The following is a 17,352-nucleotide window of genomic DNA, read 5'->3' on the forward strand; positions in this document are numbered from 1 at the left end:
TCTCAGAGAGCAGACAGACTCGTAGGAGGAAAAGATACAAGAGCTGAGAATGATAATACTGCATGGTTAGTGCAAGGAGGGAAATGCGTTCAGAATGATGTGCGTCAAAGAAGCACCGGGCTCAGCTGGGGGCCATGGAAGGATCCTGGAGGAGAAAGGGGCTGAGTGAACCAGGTGGAGGACAGGGGGGGAGGGAGGTGAGGAGGAGAGCACTCCAGGCAGAGGGGCCGGCGGGATCCAGGCGGGGAACAGGCTGGGTATGGAGAGAATGCCAAGCAACTGGGCAATGCTGTGTCATCAAGTCCAAGGTGAGAGAGAGGCCACAGGACGGTGAAGGGCCTCTGAGACCATGGGCCACCACTGAAAGGCTACAACCAAGGGTTGTAGGGTCAGGTCTGTGTTTGAGGACAGCCACTCTTGGGGAGCAGCGCGGTGCACAGATGTGGGCCCAGCCTGAGCACAGGCTCCCAGTAAAGGGCAAAGTGCTGGGTGGCGAGGTCCAAGGCCTGGCTTCACAGCCGCATTCTTGCCTTGCCACACGCAATGTCCCACGCGCCGTCCCTGCTGCCCAGGGGCTGAGTTTCACACCTGATGCGCCACCGTTCCCAACAACTCACTGCTCACTGAACATAAAATAGACAGCCAGCCACAAAGGACCAGCCAGAGGGCCAAACCCTCTGCCCTGTGTGGCTCCGCATGACCAGAAAACAAGTGGGCCCCTCAGAGTCTCGCCTCGGGAACCTGAGAATCGGGGAACGGCCAGGCAGTTCAGGAATCTGTGCAGTAGCCGAACACGGGGCACGAGGCCCAGTAAGCGCTTGCTCCTCATGGCCCAGAAAGACACTAGAACAACTGCTCAGTGGGTCAGGGTTCCTGTCCTGGCCTTCCCCCATTGGCACCGATAAGAAACAGACTTGTCGTTTGCAACCACACTGTTCACTTGGGACAGCAAGGGCTCGGGGCCTCCTTGTTCGTCCGAGGGCCCTCTCGCTGAGGGTCCCCCCCGCCCCGTACTCACAGAACTGCAGGCTGAGGCTCAGGAAGGCCAGCAGTGCAGCGAGGGCCAGCAGCAGCAAGAAGCGGTTGCGGAAAAGCATTATGATTTGTTCTGTCTCCTCTTCATGGTTTCACCTCAAAGCGGGAACATGCCCTGTGAATAAAGCAGAGGCAATGAACGTGTGTTCCGAGGTGGAAAACCAAGTCTGTCAACTGAAAATAATTCAATGAGCCCAGGCCTCTGGCAGGCAAACACGAGTCCTCGTGGGAAAGGAATGGCGAGCTACGGGTCCTGTCTGCCCCCAGACAAGGCCTGCCAAGAACAGGTCCATCAAACTGGTGTAAGAGGAAACCAGTTTCATTTATCTGATCTCGACAGGGAAGGAGACACTTTAAAGCATGATGTTTCCAAAGAAACATGTAAAGGAAGTTTATTGAGAACTTACAGTGTGCCAGACAATGAAGTGTTTCCCGGACCAGCTCATGCTCACCCCATTCCGACCCCCGACTTCCACCTCCAACATTTTTTGATGAATGTTTTGCTAAGATGACTCCAGTCTTCTTTATTTTTTAACGTTAACCTGAATGTCAATCACTGCTGCATGTGCAAACGTAATGTGTTTAGGGACAGCAGGGGTGTGCCAGAGGACTTCCTCCTATAAGTGGCCCCCTCTGCTGATTAGAGACCTTCCCCCATCCTCACCACTGAGCTATTTCAGCTGCACCCATGGGTCTCCTGCAGCCCCACCCACCCTGTCCTCTCACCACCTCAGACCTGTGCAAAGGACTTTAAAAAAATGTTGAATGACGCCTTAACTGACCCTTCTATGAAAGAAAAAGTGAATGTTTGCTATAGGTTTTACCCCCTTACTCTTAGATACCAGGTTTATTTCCTGGTCTCATTGGCATTTGAAATAGAACTTGAAAATCACATTCTCTTCAGAAAAGTCTTCAACTAGAATAAAATTAAAACAGCATTTCCAACTGGATTTTATCGAAAGAATCTTTTCCTCCTTCAAATAAATCTCTTCTGAGCCCAGATAGACACCGTCAGATAAAAGCTCATGTGCAGATGTGGTAAGGGACAGAGAACTTTGTGAGGATACTAAAAACTACTAAATTGCGTGCTATGTGAATTCCATCTCAATAAAGCTGTTTTATTGTTTCTCTCTCTCTCTCTCTCTCTCTCTCTCTCTCTCTCTCTCTCTGTGTGTGTGTGTGTGTGTGTTTAAAGCTTATCTGAGGGCATGAAACAGCAGCCAGAGCCCTGGAGTCCCTTAGTGCCCATCCCCACCCCACAAGGGCCCCGCAAAAGGAGTTTGAGAACCACTCCTTTAAGGGATATGTCAGACTTTCTGCCAACAGAGAACATTTGCTAAAAGACTGACGGAAATACACGTGTACCTCACAACTGGGCCTGGGCACTGGCAACCAGCATCTCTGTTAATAAATAGATCCCACTTTTATACCTTCAAAGGAACATGGTTTCTGTCCCTTTGGTCCCTGCCCCCACTAAGGGCCAGTGCCCAGTGCCCCAAGACACCTGCACCTCTTTCTGGGACACTCCCCTCCCTGCCCTGGTGACATCTCTTGCTTCAGCACCTCAGACACCAGACCCGCCTCTCGGCTGCTCTGTGCATGGCTGTGGGAGGTCAGGGCCTTTCTTCGGGGGCTGGGCCAGGCCTGGCCCCTCAACCACTTCCTCCCTCCAGCCATTCAGGGATTTTCCATCACACCTACTGGCAGCTGTGGCTATTAGTATCACTAAGTCTGTGCCCTTTGGTTTCACTGGACACTGCCTTTTCCTGTGAGGACGAACTGCAAGATGGTTCAGAGTTGTCTTCATGTGGGCATCGTGTGGGAACAATTGCTACGTGCTGAGTTAACCCTCAGGCTTGTAGCATGTAGATTTGCTGCAGCAATGACCCCCAATTTGTTCATGCCTTTCTGGGTGGCCTCGTATCGTCTCCTCCCACACTGACTCTAAGCTTGGAATAGGGATTGGCTTGGGCTAATGGGACAACCATGTTGCTGAAGAGTCCTCATGGCATGGGGCTTGTCCTCCTTTGCTGCTTTTGGAACTCTAAGACCACCACGTGAAGACGCCAGGCTGGAGGCTGGAGGCTGGAGGCTGGAGGCTGCCAGACCACAGGCAGCCAAGGCTGCAAACAACCAGCCTGCCAATCACCATACAGGTGAGCAAGGCCACCCCAGACCACCCTGCCTGGCCGTGCCGCCGGCAGATGGGTATCTGGAGGGTCAGCCCAGACAAAGAGAACCGCATGGCCAACCCACATATCACAAGCAAATACAATGGTTGCTGTTTTAAGCCACTACGTTTTGGGAGCTTAATACAAAGCAAAGGAGTACAGATACAATAAGAGGAAAAGCCCTACATCTTCACTAGGAATTTCCACGCCAGGGACTAGATCTCCACATGCTCATCTGCATGCTACATGCAAAGCTCCATCTTGTCTACGTTCCTCAATACGCTGAGTGCTGTTTGGAAAAGGAGCTATATTTAGTTCTAGATGTAAAATACTGAGGACATGTTGGGTTAACCAGATGGCTGGGATCACGTGACTGTCTTACTGCTTTTAGTTTTATCTCCTGACATCTCTGAGTTTCTGATGCTTTTTGCATTTGGTGACACAGGCCTCAATCTGGGAGCACCCACCCTTTCTCCTTGATACTGTCTGGGTTTCTGTGCCTTCCCCCTCTGGCGCTCCTTTGGCAGCTGCCAAATGCCAGGCCATGGTCAGAGTCTTGTTGCCATCACTTGTGCTAGGGACCAGCTTGGTGTGTCACAGCCCTGGGAGTGTGTACATGACTAGAGGGGCAGGGGTACGACAATGACACTGAGCATAGCGGCAGACATGCCTTCTTCTGCAGCCCGTTTCCTTAGACAACCAGGAGAGGAAGGTCATACTTTGTTCTTAACTTTTAAAAAATTACTATAATGATGACATAATCCAAAATTCACATGTATTAGAAGATAGTTTTGTTTGTAGCAGGCCCTAGGACTCTGTCCAATGTGTGTGTGTACCCATGTTCATATCCAACGTGGGGACCAGGGTACACGGTTCTGCCCTGGAGTGTGTCTTCACTGGAGACACTACCCTGACACAGTAGAAAGGAGACTGGCAGATCTGTGACAATTCCCTGCTCTGCCCCTTGTTTTCCATGTGCCCCCTTCTCAACAGACTGACTTCGCTTCTCTGAGTCCGGATCCCGTCATTAAAGAAGGGGATGAAGAGCATAAAAAGGCAGAGGAACACCTGTCGCCATGTGCACAGTGGCACAGAGTCTCCCCATCATCATGGAAACACAAAGATCCGCCCTTTCCCCTGAGCTGCTGCTTCTGCCTCATGTGGTTCCTCTCCCAAATCCTGGCCACTGGCCACTTCCATACTCGCTGGCCGGGCCCCAACCGTCAGGCCGGCAGCCACGTTGGCAGCCGCTCCTGGTGAGCCTTCCCCAGGCTGACTCAGCTGTGGTGCCCCCACCTCGCCACAAGCTTGCCTGCCTGGAACATCTGTGTCAGCTTGTTGGGCCCGGCCTAAGAAGACGAGATTACCAGCCAATGGGCTCTCTCCGCCCCTGTGACCCAAGTTCCAGCCTTCCTCTCCATAGACCCCTTTCTCTTTTTCCATCCCTAGCACGGAGGCTCATGCAGCCACCCAGGAAGTCACACAATCGGTGGCTCTCTTCTGGCCATCTTCCTGCATATTCAATCCATTGTTGGGGGGGGGATCTCAAATTGTTTTGGGAAAGAAAAATCAATCTCACAACCCTTTTAAGTCATTATTTCAACTTCTGTTAAAGCAACCAAACCAATACCCTCACTAGCACTGGCCACTAGCACTAAGAGACACTGATCTGCGTACACCCCTGCGGTCAGCTGCAGCTCCTCCGAACACTCCATCAGACTGTCCATCAGGCGAAGTGACAGCTAGGTCTCAGGGCCACAGCAGAAACCCCACAGCCTGCTTCCTCGCAGCCCAGAAAATAAAGCCCCTGGGAAGATTCACTGCACCTCAGCAGGCTGACTACGACCTACTTCAGCGTGGCTCCCACATCTCCGAGTCCCCAACATCTCTCAGGTGCCATCGCCTTCCATACAAAAGGTGCCCCAGGCTCAGTGTGGCATCACAACCAAGTCCAATCCCTATAAATACTTCAGTGGAAACAACTGTTTTGTGCCCAAGGCTGAACATATAACTGGCCAGTCATCAGATGTCTACTGGCCATAGCCTGAGTCCCCTGTGCTAAACCCACACAGGAAAAATATCTTAAATCCAGAAATAAAATTGCCAGTCTGAATTCCTGATGAAACAGCAAACAATAAAACAGCCCACTGTAATTCGACTTTACAGCAGATCTGAATAGTAGAAGAAAATACTCTGAAATATAATTTTGAAAAACCAAGTACTAGTGAATAGGCACCTTGCACTATATTATGGGAAATCCCATTTTTAAATTAAGAGAGAAAAGGAACACGGCAAAGACGTATTTACAGCTACCACTCTACCACCAGAGATGCCCCAAGCCCACGCCCCGGCCCGGTTTTTGCCTTGTAAGAGCCAGAAATGCCACAACTAGTGACTCTGGTCTCAGGTCCACTTCCATGTGTACAGAAGTTAAGGTTTTAAATATGATCGCAACTGCTTGAAAGAAAAGTGCACATTCAATTATCTCTCATTTGTGTAGTTAAAGTACCATTACCAAGACAGAAAGATGGTATTAAAGAAAATGCTTCAGATACATTATATACTTTAATTTTTTTTTGTCCTAATCATTTTGGCCTCAGTAAATACAGTATTATAATTTTTTTTTTTTTAAAAACCTCTAGTCTATAATTGTGAACTAAATATGAACTAAGCAAAAGTAAAAGCTAAATCTTAATAGTCCTCCCTGTCCAAGGTCACCTCAGAGTAGAGTTTAATTGCAAAATCAAAGACGCTTGGCTAAGAATAAACCAACTTTAAAGTCTGATGAATGACAGATTCCAGAACCCCTGGAAAGCCAGGCAGTGGATTGGGCACCAGGGAGGCTGTGGGCTCCCAGCGGTTGTTCACATTCCAGCAAACCTGCAGGCTCAGTGCTGAAGGCTGAAAGCAATTCGTTCATCTGGTCAATCAGTGGATTTACAGCGCATTTCCCAAGAGCCGACGTGTCAGGCACCGTCTGAAGTGCTGGGGACAGGGTTCAGCCAGACACAGGACCGTTTCTGACATCTCGATGTTCACAGCTGAAATGTATGGAAGTATTTCTGGTAAAAATGACATGAAATCTAGGGATTGCTTTAAAATATTGGGGGGGGGGGGCGGGAGGAGAAATTAATGGAACAAGATTGGCAAAACGGCGGCCATCATTGAAGCTGGGTGATGGATTCTTGAGGGTGCGTTATATGATCCTCTCTGCCTTTGTGTACGTTTGAAATGAAAAGTCAAAAAAAAAGATGTTTAATAAAAAGAAAAAAGGAAGCTCACAGTCTGATCAGTGGAACAGTGAGTAAATAGAAACAGGCCACTGGGAAACCAGCGCCAATGGGGAAGCAGGATGGGGAAGCGGAGGTCGACCCAGGCCCAGAGAGGGTGTGCAGGTTTCCTGGAAGAGCTTCGTCCCGCAGAGCAGATGGGAGCGGCTGCATTTGTAACTGCATTTCAGGGAACCAGAAGGAACCAAAGAAACAGCACGGAGTAAGGCTGCGCTGATGTGCTGATGTGGGGGTAGCAGGAGGGTTTGCGTGCGCTGTGAACGGGGGAGCCAGAGAAGGGAGGTGGGTGAGTCGGGCCCCACTCAACAGCTGCCGCATGTGCACTGAGCCTGCCGTGTCTGGGGAAAGATGGCTGCCCAGAGGCCCCGCAGGGCTGGGCAGGGGAGCCCCTCCTTATCTGGTCTGTTCCCCCATGGGAAGAGTTTGCCTGTGGCCTGACACCCACAGGCAGGTGAGCTGCAGAGATCTCATGCCCCTTGCGCGTGAGTCGCACCACCAAGGGGACCAAACACATCCCTTAAAGTCCTCTCTGAGCACAAAGCCACGAACCTCCAGGTTGGAGTGGGGGTGGGGCGTTGATCCCAGGATCCGTGCCACCAAGCAGTGCCAGCTTGAGGTACAGGCCAACTTTGTGGATTGACCCTCATTTTCTAGGCCAGGGGTCTATCTCTTCCCAGCAACAGGACAGGAGCAGGCCCAGAGGCCTTCCTGCTCTTCTCTGCAGGGGCCACACCTTACAGGATGCCTAATAGCCACGTGGGGGGCCTCCCTTGAACATCCTGACACTCCCAGGGCTCCTCTGTCACCCGGGTCCTCTGCTCCTGTGGAGAAGCCTGTCTTCTCCCCTGGGGAAGTGAGAGATGACAAATCCATGACAGGAATGGTAACACCCACCTCCTGGCCATGGGGTAACCCCTTGGGGTGGGGGTAGTCAATGCTGCAGATCAGTCCAAAGCTGGCCCAGGAAAAAGGCAGCATCAGGCCCAGTGCTCTTTGGCCCTGTTTTTTGGACTTGCTATGATCTGGCCAATCCCACAAATCCCACGCCATGTTCCAGTCCTTCCCACACCACAGTTAAGCTCATGGGCTCAGGGGTCAGCTGGCTAGGTTTAAAGTCCATCTCCAACCCTAACTGACCCACAGTTTTCCCATCTACAAAATGGGAACAGTCCCATAGGTTGAGTTATGAGGTCAACATGTGTAAGGGACACAGCACAGTACCTGGCTCCTAGAAAATGCTCAATAAAAGTCAGCAATGATTTCTCTATGGTTTGAATACCCACCACCCACATGTGAAATACTCACCCTGCTTGCAAGCACCCCATCTCCACCTCTACTCTGAAATAGAGTGCCCGTGGGACCATGCCAGACAAAGTCAGACTTTGAGGGGCTCTAAATGTCACTTGGTTCGACTCCCTTGGTTGACCAGGAGGCAGGACAGATCAGAAGTAGCACAAGCGTCCAGGGGCTCAGGGAGCCTGGCTCTCCTGGCTGAAACCCTTGCTGCACAACCAGAGGGTGACACCCAGCACTCTGTCTGCCACGTTATTCCTCTTCACTGTAGAGGACACTCTATGTGGCAGACACTTCAAACAATCTACCAATGTCTATTCTCTCCTTCTTCCTAACAGAGTCCCCTAGGTTTTAGCTGGATTCATGGCCACTCCACCAGCGAGGTTATCTCCCAGACTTCCTTGGATCTAGTTGTGTCAGAAGATCAAGTTCTGGCCAATGAGTATTGACTGGAAGTAATACGTGCAATCCTACTCTGACCTTCCTCTTCCCCTTCCCATTCTCTGAATCACTGGTGTGGTGATGGGCCAGCTTTCCTGATGCACATGGAAGACATTCTAATGGATCAGAGATGAACCCTGGAGGACCGCACGGTGCAGGCCGCCCATTTCCTTGATGGCCTACCATCTCATGCTGTTTTGGGAGAGAAAACTCAATCTCACAACCCTTGTAAGTTGTTGTTATTTCAACTTCTGTTAAAGCAACCAAACCAATACCCTCACTAGAACGGGCCTCTAGACAAAAAGACTCTGGTCCTCTTCCTGGGGCCCCCTCCCGGCGAGCGATGAATAAGCACACACACATTCCCGATGAACTGCACTGGGCAGGGGGCGCTGATCACTGACCGGCGGAACGTCGCTCTTAGATGGGATACACAGGAGACATGGTTGTGGCAACCTTTGTTCTTTTGGGGTTTTATTTTTTGTTTTATCTTAATTCATGAATCTATGGCAGTGGCGTGGCTACAGGTGACAGGAAACATGAGCTAATGCAACAGGACTCATCAACGTTCTCACGCAACGAGCCACAGTATTAGGGCAGCTCTAGGTGACGGAATTCAGCACCTCAAAGGCATCATTGGGAAGCCAGGCTCTTTCCACCTCTGGGCTCTCTGCCATTGTCTGTGTTTGTCCTACCCTTAGGATGGCTGCCTTCAGGATCATAAGACTGCGACCACACTCGCAGGCCTCGCGGTCATACCTGGCAAGCTGCGCATTTCTACTGGAAGCAAGGAAGCCTTCCCAGAAACCCTCCAGCGGACTTCCCCGACCGTCTAACAGCCAGAGCTGTGTCACGGGACCATGCCCAAACCAATCCCTGCTACTGGGAACCAGCCACAACAGTCAGGGGAAACCAGTCGGGATTCACCTCCTGGCGGAGCCCACAAGGAGGGAGGGGGCAGAGACCTGAACAGAATCGGAGTTCTGTTGAGAACAAGGAGAACAATTCACACGGAGAAGAGTTGACAACACACACAATTATTTTTAAAAATTATTCTCAGACTCCGCCATCTGGTGACAGAACCAGTACTTCCCAGATCTAGCAATCAAAGCGCATACAGTCACAATTACATGTCTCAGAAACGTCAGTGCTGGTTACAGTGACAAACGGCAGAGCGGCATCCGTCGGCCTGCGGACTACACGTCCTCCCGACAAGACCCGTGATTCCTATTTCACAGGTGTTTAAATGTGCAGCATGAATTATTTACCAACTGCTTCTCTTCAAACAGGACTGGAGGTTTAGATTTCTTTAAATCCCTGAGACAGGAACGTTTTTCCCCTTCATCTGTGAATGACACGTATTCTCCCCTTGGAGGGTTTTTCCAGCTCAAGGTGGCTGAGCATTTCTCAACACGTCTGCCAGACCAGATGAAATAACTAATTAATTCATCAAGCCAGGATTTTCACTTTTATGTGTTCTTCAGTGATTTTTTTTTCCTGACATTTTGGAAGGCGTCTGTGTTTCATTCAACTTCGTTGATTTGTTCTTTCGTAAGGTTTAGAAGTAGCTACATATGAAACTGACATTCCTGTTTTAAAATGTTGAGAACAACTATAAGTACCTCAACAACAACAAAGAACAACATGCAGTTGGCAGGGGTTACTCACCACAAAGCCACTTGAAAAATATGGCTGATCCTTTTTATTTTGCCAGCAAATTATATCAAAATGTCCAGGAAAACACAAGCGGATTAAATAGGCAGGGTTGTAAAACTACAAAAGCAAGTGGTGTACAATGCAGGCTCGTGTGGTAAAAGCCACATCAAAAATGCGGCAAAACGAAGCGCTTACAAGGCCGGAGAATCAGAGCGGTGCCGTGGGTTCCGGGCACACCCGAAAGTGCAGGTCACCAAGGCCACTCACACTTTCTGAAAGCTGCACTTTCTGTGTTAACACCACCACACAGAGAAAAGAGCCTTTGCTCTGGATGGATGCACGGACGGGAGCGCTCATGCATGTCCTAGATCGAGGCTTTTCCAAACCCGATCTTTTTCAGGCCGGGTGCACACGCACTCACAGAGCTCTGACAAAACCCGTGCCCACTGCCGGCCCACTCCATGACTTGATCATGACAAAGCACAGGGCACCAGGCTGTCTATGGATAGTAGTCAAGGCTGGTGCCTGTGGGCAGGAACTCCATGCCCTTAACATACCTTTTAGAAACCTGCTGGATGGTTCAGCGGGAGGCTGGCAGCATGGGTGTCAGCTCAGAACGAACCCGCCTGCCCAAGGAGGTAGGTGGTCCCAGAGCGGGCAGCTACTGGCTGGGGGTGCTGTGGGGGGGCTGTTATAAGCTCTAAAACTTTGATTCAGCTTAAGTTAAAGCTGTAATGAAACACAAGCCTCCAAGCCCGTGGTTCTTATCATACACGGGGTGAAAACCCGAAAGCTTTTCTTCTAAGATCAGGAACAAGACAAGGATGCCCACTCTCACCACTCCTATCAACACAGTACTCGAAGTGCTAGCCAGGGCCGTTCGGCAAGAGCAGGGCATACAAGGCATCCAAATCAGAATGGAAGAAGTAAAAGGGTCTCTATTTGCCGATGACATGTTATATATAGAAAACCTTAAAGACTCTACCAAAAAAAAATTGTTAGAATAAACAAATTCAGTAAAGTGGCAAGACAAAATCAATTGCATTTCTATACACATTTCTAACAATAAACTATCAGAGAGAGAAATTAAGACTCACATTTATAATAGCATCATAAAGAATAAAAGACCTAAGAATAAACCTAACTAGAGTAGAAAATCTGTACACTGAACACTATATGATATTGATGAAAGAAATCAAAGACACAGATAAATGGAAAGATGCTCAGTGCTTATGGTTTGGAAAAATTAATACTGATTAAATGTCCATATTAACCGAAGCAATCTACAGATTCTATCAAAATTTCAATGGCATTTTTCAAAGTAATAAAAAAAAAGTAGCATAAAATTTATATGGAACCACAAAAGACCCTGAATAGCCAAAGCAATCTTGAGAAAGAAGAATAAAGCCAGAGGCATCACACTTCCTGATTTCAAACTGAATTACAAAGCCACAGTAATCAAAACAGTCCTGTATTGGCATAAAAACAGACACATAGATCAATGCAAGAGAACTGAGAACGCAGAAGAAAACCCACACACATGTGGTCAATTAACTTATAACAAAGGAGCCAGAAATATACAATGGAGAAAAGACAGTCTCTTCAATAAATGGTTTTGGGAAAATTGAACAGCCACATGTAAAAGAATGAAATTGGACCCCTATCTTATACCACACACAAAAATTAACTCAAAATGGACTAAAGACTTGAACCAAAGATCTGAAACCATAAAACTCCTGGAAGAAAACATAGGTGTAAGTGTCCTTGACATTGGTCCTATCAATGATTTTTTGGATTTGACACCCAAAACAAAAATAAACAAGTGGGACTGAATCAAACTAAAAAGCTTCTGCACAGCAAAAGAAATAATCAACAAAATGAAAAGGCAACCTATAAGATGGGAGAAAATATTTTCAAATCGTATATCGGATAAGGGGTTGATATCCAAAATATATAAAAAACTTATACTACTCAATAGCAAAAAAAATAAAAAAACAAAAACAACACTCATATAAAAAATGGGCAGAAAAACTGAATACACATTTTTCCAAAGAACACATAAAAATGGCCACAGTACATGAAAAGATGCTCAACGTCAGTAATCATCAGGGGAATGCAATTCAAAACCACAATGAGGTATCACCTCATACCTATTAGAATGACTATCATAAAAAACAAAACAACCAAGAGATAACAAGTGTTGGTGAGGACATGGAGGAAAGGGAACCCTTGTGCAACTCTTGCTGGCAATGTAAACTGATGCAGCCACTATGGAAAACAGTATGGTGATTCCTAAAAAAAATTCAAAATAAATATACCATATGGTCCAGCAACTCCACTTCTGAGTACATATTTGAAGGAAACAAAATCACGATCTTGAAGAGATATCTGCACCCCATGTTCACTGAAGCATTACTCGCAGTAATAATAACACCCATTCATTCGCCCCCATTCTGGACTTGGGACCAAATTGGACTGTTTATATAAAGGAAAAATAAACAATTGTGGTAAGCCACTGAAATTTGGGGATTTATTTGCTAGAGTAGCTTAACATTAATACTAACTAATGTCATCCATATATAGGCTTTTGATAAAGGTTTAACAAAATAATATATTTAAAACACCCGAATCATAATATCACAATAATGTTAATTCCTTTGCATTCATGGGTCTTCTATCTAAGTGAAAATACATCAATAAAATCAATTTTGTTGCTTTACAGCAATAGTATTTTAGTACAGATTTAAATGTACAGATTGAGGCTACCCCTTTAAGCTTAGTATCAGGCAACATTTTGGGGAGAGTTCTGATCATTTACACTTTAAGTCACTATGATCTGGGCTATGATGCTTACCTTGAAACCTAACTTGAAACTGAGATAGGCAGAGATTCAAACTAGAGAAACAAAGATAGCCATTTCACTCAGTGGATGATGGGCCTTTCAAGTTTTCCAGAGCAAGTCACACTTATCTGTTCTAAAAAAAATAGGACTTAATGAGAAACGTGGAGGAAGAAGCTGTTGACGCAAGTGATTTTGAGAATGCAAAGCATTGAGGTGGTCATGATCCTTGTTTACACATCAGTTTCCACAAACCTAAGCTAAATGAGCAAATACTTATTCTGTATTACCACCATAAAATTGAGATTCTAAATCGTGTGAGGATTTCTGCTAAGTAGGGTAAAGAGCTATCAGGCAATATTTAGAGGCTGGTTCTAATAGTCATCTTCCCAGCTCTGTTGTGTTATTAGTTGAGCACCGTTCGTTGTCAACTTGTTGCTTTATTACTTGGGTGTTACAGGACATCACAGTGGTAGGAATGTTTTTCGTACATTCTAGTAACAGTGTTGTGAGTTCTGTTGGTTACAGAAGATTGGCTCTGCCCACCAACCTTGAGATAACTAACGACAGACGGCCATATCACTGATTCAATCAGGATAGAGAGCTACGTTTCCTCTTCTCAAATTAAGAACATACCTGACAGACTTCTTTTGTAAGAAAAAGAAATCATTCTAACAGATTAACTTTAAAACATCTTGTTCCTCCCAGAATAACTGTCTTTTTTTCCCCCCCATTTGAACTATAATTGACATATAAGAATATATTAGTTCCAGATGTATAACATAATGATCTGACATTTGTATATATTTCAAAATGATCACCACAATAACTCTGGTTAACATCTGTCACCACACAGAGTTATAAAATCTGTCTTTCTTGTGATGAGAACTTTTAATATCTATCCTCTTAGCAACTTTCAAATATGTAACACAGTATCAAGTCACGATGTTGTACCTGACATCCCCATGACTTAATTATTTTATAAGTGGAAGTTTGTACCTTTTGACCCCCTTCACCCATCCCCATTCCCTATCTCTGGCAACCACCAATCTGTTTTCTGTACCAGTGAACTTAGGTTTTTTTGGTTGTTGTTCATTTGTTTAGATTCTACAGATAAATGAGGCCGTAGGGCTGCTTTCTACAATCTTCCCGGCAGGTGGCATCAGAACTCTGGCCCTTTGGTGGTTCCCCATCTGTTCTTAGGGTGAGCATCAAACCTGCCCAGGTTACAAAGCCCCAATGTCCATCCAGCCTCACCTCGAGCTCCCACACTGTAACCCCCAGCCATCCTGGCCATCTCTCAGACCCTGAGTGGGAGCAGTTTTCCACCCCTAAATACACCTTATTGGAAATTTGATCATTTTAAGTTGGTTACTTTTAAGAAACTGTAGGGTTTCAGAAGGGGTCTCCCAAAATGTGTCACCCTAGCATGCAGATTATTGCAGCTAAAGACAAAATCCAATAAACTTTTTTTTATCCTCACTCGAGGACATTTTTGCATTTATCTTTAGATACAGCGGGAGGGAGAGAAGGAGGGAGAGAGAGAGAAATGTCAATGTGAGAGAAACACATCGACTGGCTGCCACCCACACAACCCAGAGATTGCCAGACTTGTGAGTCATGCACTTTATTTATTTATTTTATCCTTACCTGAGGACATTTTTCCATTTTTGTTCAGGTAGACTGGTAGAAAGATAGAAAGAGAGAGAGAGACATCAACGTGGAAGGGATACATGGAGTGGCTGCCTCCTGCACAACCCGCCGGGGACAAACTGCAAACAAGGTACGTGCCCTCAGCGGGAACCGAACCCGGGACTCTCTGGTCCGCGGGCCAATACTCTAACTGCTGAGCCAAACCGTCCAGGGAAAATCCAACAAATTTGAGAAAAGTTGTTTACTGCCCCCTTTGGCTGCCTAAAGGAATTCGGATTAAAAAACCTGCTTCAAGAAAGGGTACTATCACTTTAGCATAATCTGAACTAAGTGAGGCCAACAGGGAGGGACCTCGCAGAGTCTGTTCTTGGACTCCCCACTGTGTCCCATTGTTTCTGGGTGGCCCAGCAAGAATTTGTTCACCAAATGTTTGCTCCTTCTCATCTGTGAATTACCAACCTTCCCTTTGAAGTCCAAGCCACCACCCCCCTTTCTCCTTAGCTCAAGATGGCATGTAAGCCTCAACTGCCCCATATGTTGTGGGGTCCCACAGTCTTACCGAATCCCGGTATGTATATACACAATCAACTCTGGTTATTTCCTGTTAATCCGTCTTGTGTCAATTTGATTATTAGACCAGCCAGACTATGAAGGAAAAGAAGAGCCATTTTTCCTTCCCCCACAAAAGTGTGTAAAAGAATTCATCCCCATTGAGACTAACATTCTCTAGAGATGATCTTTTCATTTTTTGCCAATCTGAAGGGTGAGAAATGCCATGTCATTTTAAAATTTGTATTTCTTTTCATCTGAGTTTTACAAGTATATACATAAACACATTTTTTTCAAAATTAGAAGTCATGCAGTGAATGGTTCTGTATCCTTTTTTTCCTTTTTCACATTAAGTCATATTGAAATTTTTGCATTTTTGCCCTGGCCAGTGTGGCCCAGTGTTTAGAGCATTGGCCGGCACACTGAAGGGTCACAGGTTCGATCCCCGCCCCAGTCCAGGTCATGCAGGAGGCAACCAATCAATGTGTCTCTTTCACATCAATGTTTCTTTCTCTCTCTCTCTTTTTCTCTCCTCATCCCTCCCTTCAACTCTCCCTTAAAAAAAACCAATGGAAAAAATTAACAACAACAACAACAAAAAGTTCACATTCTATTTCCCAGATCACTGCATTATCTTCAAAAGCTCATCTGCTCAGGGGAGCTGTCTTGCTGACCTGTTGCAGTCACCTGGAAGCTCTCTGAACCCCATCCTTTTAGGTTTTTATGGAGGGTTCATTACATAGGCATGGTTGATAAATCACTGACCACTGGTGACTGGCTTAACCCTCTGCATTTCTCCTCTCCCAGGAGGTCTGGGGGTGGGACTGGTTCCAACCCTCTAATTCACAAAGTTGGTTCTCCTGGCAACCGGCCTTAGTTACCTGAGGCCTTACCAAAAGTCACCTCATTGATGTAAAAGATACCATTATTGCTCTCATCACAGGACATCCCAAGAGTTTTAGAAGTTCTGAGCCAGAAACAGGGATGAAGAACAAATGTATAAATTTCCTATTGTAAATCACAGTATCAAGGTAGTAACTTTATTATTATGCATTCCCTACAGTCTTTCGTACCAAGAAGGCACCCAGCAAACACCATAGGACTGGTCTGAGTTTCCCTACCTGGAAACAGAGCCCGACAATTAGCACTGGCCTTACTCAGACCAGCCGGATGGCTGCGCTCTCTGCACCCCGCCCCGCCCCTAGCACCGTCAATCCCACCCTAATAAACAGGGCTGGGCAGAGAGAATGAAGGAGACCACCCTTGGGGCCATTCATCACAATAAAAGCTGCTGCTGACTCTGTGCAACTCTGGCTCAGCCCTCAACTCCTCAGGGAGACGAGTAAAACGCAGGCTGAGCAGGTCCCTTCTCAGGCAGTGCGGACCAGACCACAGACCTGGACTGACTGACAGCCTTGATGGACTGCAGGGCAGCACCTGGGGGCGCCTCATGGCGGTGACCCAGCCCCTCCAACAAGGCCTGCCCATGGCAGGCAAGCCCTCACGTGGTGGATTTCAGCGTTAAATGTTGACTTCAATGTGCTCACCGAGTGGGTAACAGGCACAGAAACACATATTCAGAGCTGAGTGGTCAGAATTATTGGTATGAGTTGAAAGGAGAAAAGTACACTGTAAGCCAACTTTAGAACCTCGTCCTTGGGGTTCAAAGAAAGCGCGCCATCAAAAATCTTGCTGGCACGTATCTTGATATGTAATGACAGAGTCAGCTTTCTCCACCAACTACATGCTGGCGTTCTGATGCCAGTCTCTATTTTTATAGCCTGAGTAATGCCTGGGCAAAGGACCAGATGAAAACTGGAGACAGAGGAATGGAGCAAGAGAGGTGATGGCACAAGAAATGGGGCCCATATCCTCCTCGGCCTCCAACAGCAAACCCTCTGGAGCAGTCTGGGACAGCAGCCAAGCCCTCCTCAGATACTAGCCAACTTCCTCTGCAGCCTCATCCCTCTTACGGCCGCAAACCTGGTACCGTATCAGCCTTGCTCACCACTGTGTTAAAAAAGTGAATGACCACACCCCAGCAGCCCAGCTCCGGGACACCGGACCACTCGCTGTTCCCCGAAAGCCCGCATGCCTCTTCTCCTCACTGTGTCCATTTCACTCCTGGCCCAAATGCTTTGTGATCTGGTTAACTCCTGTTCATCCTTAAACTTAGCTCAAACGTCACCTTCCCCTGGAAGTCCTCCCTGATCCCAAGGCTGGGGCAGGTCCTCCAACACTGGGCAACCACAGCCCTCCCACAACACCACAGGCTCACGTCAGCTTCTTTGCTTGCCTCCCCCAGGGCTGGATGAACACAGAGCTGAGTAAGCAGCAGGTGCTCAGCAGGTATGTGTGGGAAGGGAGGGAGGGAGGAAAAAGGGGACCAAGAAAGATGCTGTCACAGAAATCTACAACAAACTGA

At 47.1% G+C, this 17,352-nt stretch overlaps 1 protein-coding gene across 2 annotated transcripts in view; it reads right to left on the reverse strand.

Annotated features, from left to right (window-relative positions):
• Positions 1-17,352, reverse strand: part of PXYLP1 (2-phosphoxylose phosphatase 1) — a 60,879-nt gene that overhangs the window by 31,624 nt on the left and 11,903 nt on the right. The window contains exons 1-2 of one of the 2 annotated variants that reach the window (XM_036267549.1): positions 6,087-6,219; positions 1,019-1,150 (exon numbers count right to left, since the gene is read on the reverse strand). In XM_036267549.1, the coding sequence (XP_036123442.1) occupies positions 1,019-1,097 (79 nt within the window). In that variant the 5' untranslated portion in view covers positions 1,098-1,150; positions 6,087-6,219. Of the gene's footprint in view, positions 1-1,018; positions 1,151-6,086; positions 6,220-17,352 lie in introns of those variants that run through there. The other variant, XM_036267550.1, reaches the window with a different exon arrangement.

Source organism: Molossus molossus, unplaced genomic scaffold (genome assembly GCF_014108415.1).
Source record: "Molossus molossus isolate mMolMol1 unplaced genomic scaffold, mMolMol1.p scaffold_m16_p_18, whole genome shotgun sequence".
NCBI classification, from domain to species: Eukaryota; Metazoa; Chordata; class Mammalia; order Chiroptera; family Molossidae; genus Molossus; species Molossus molossus.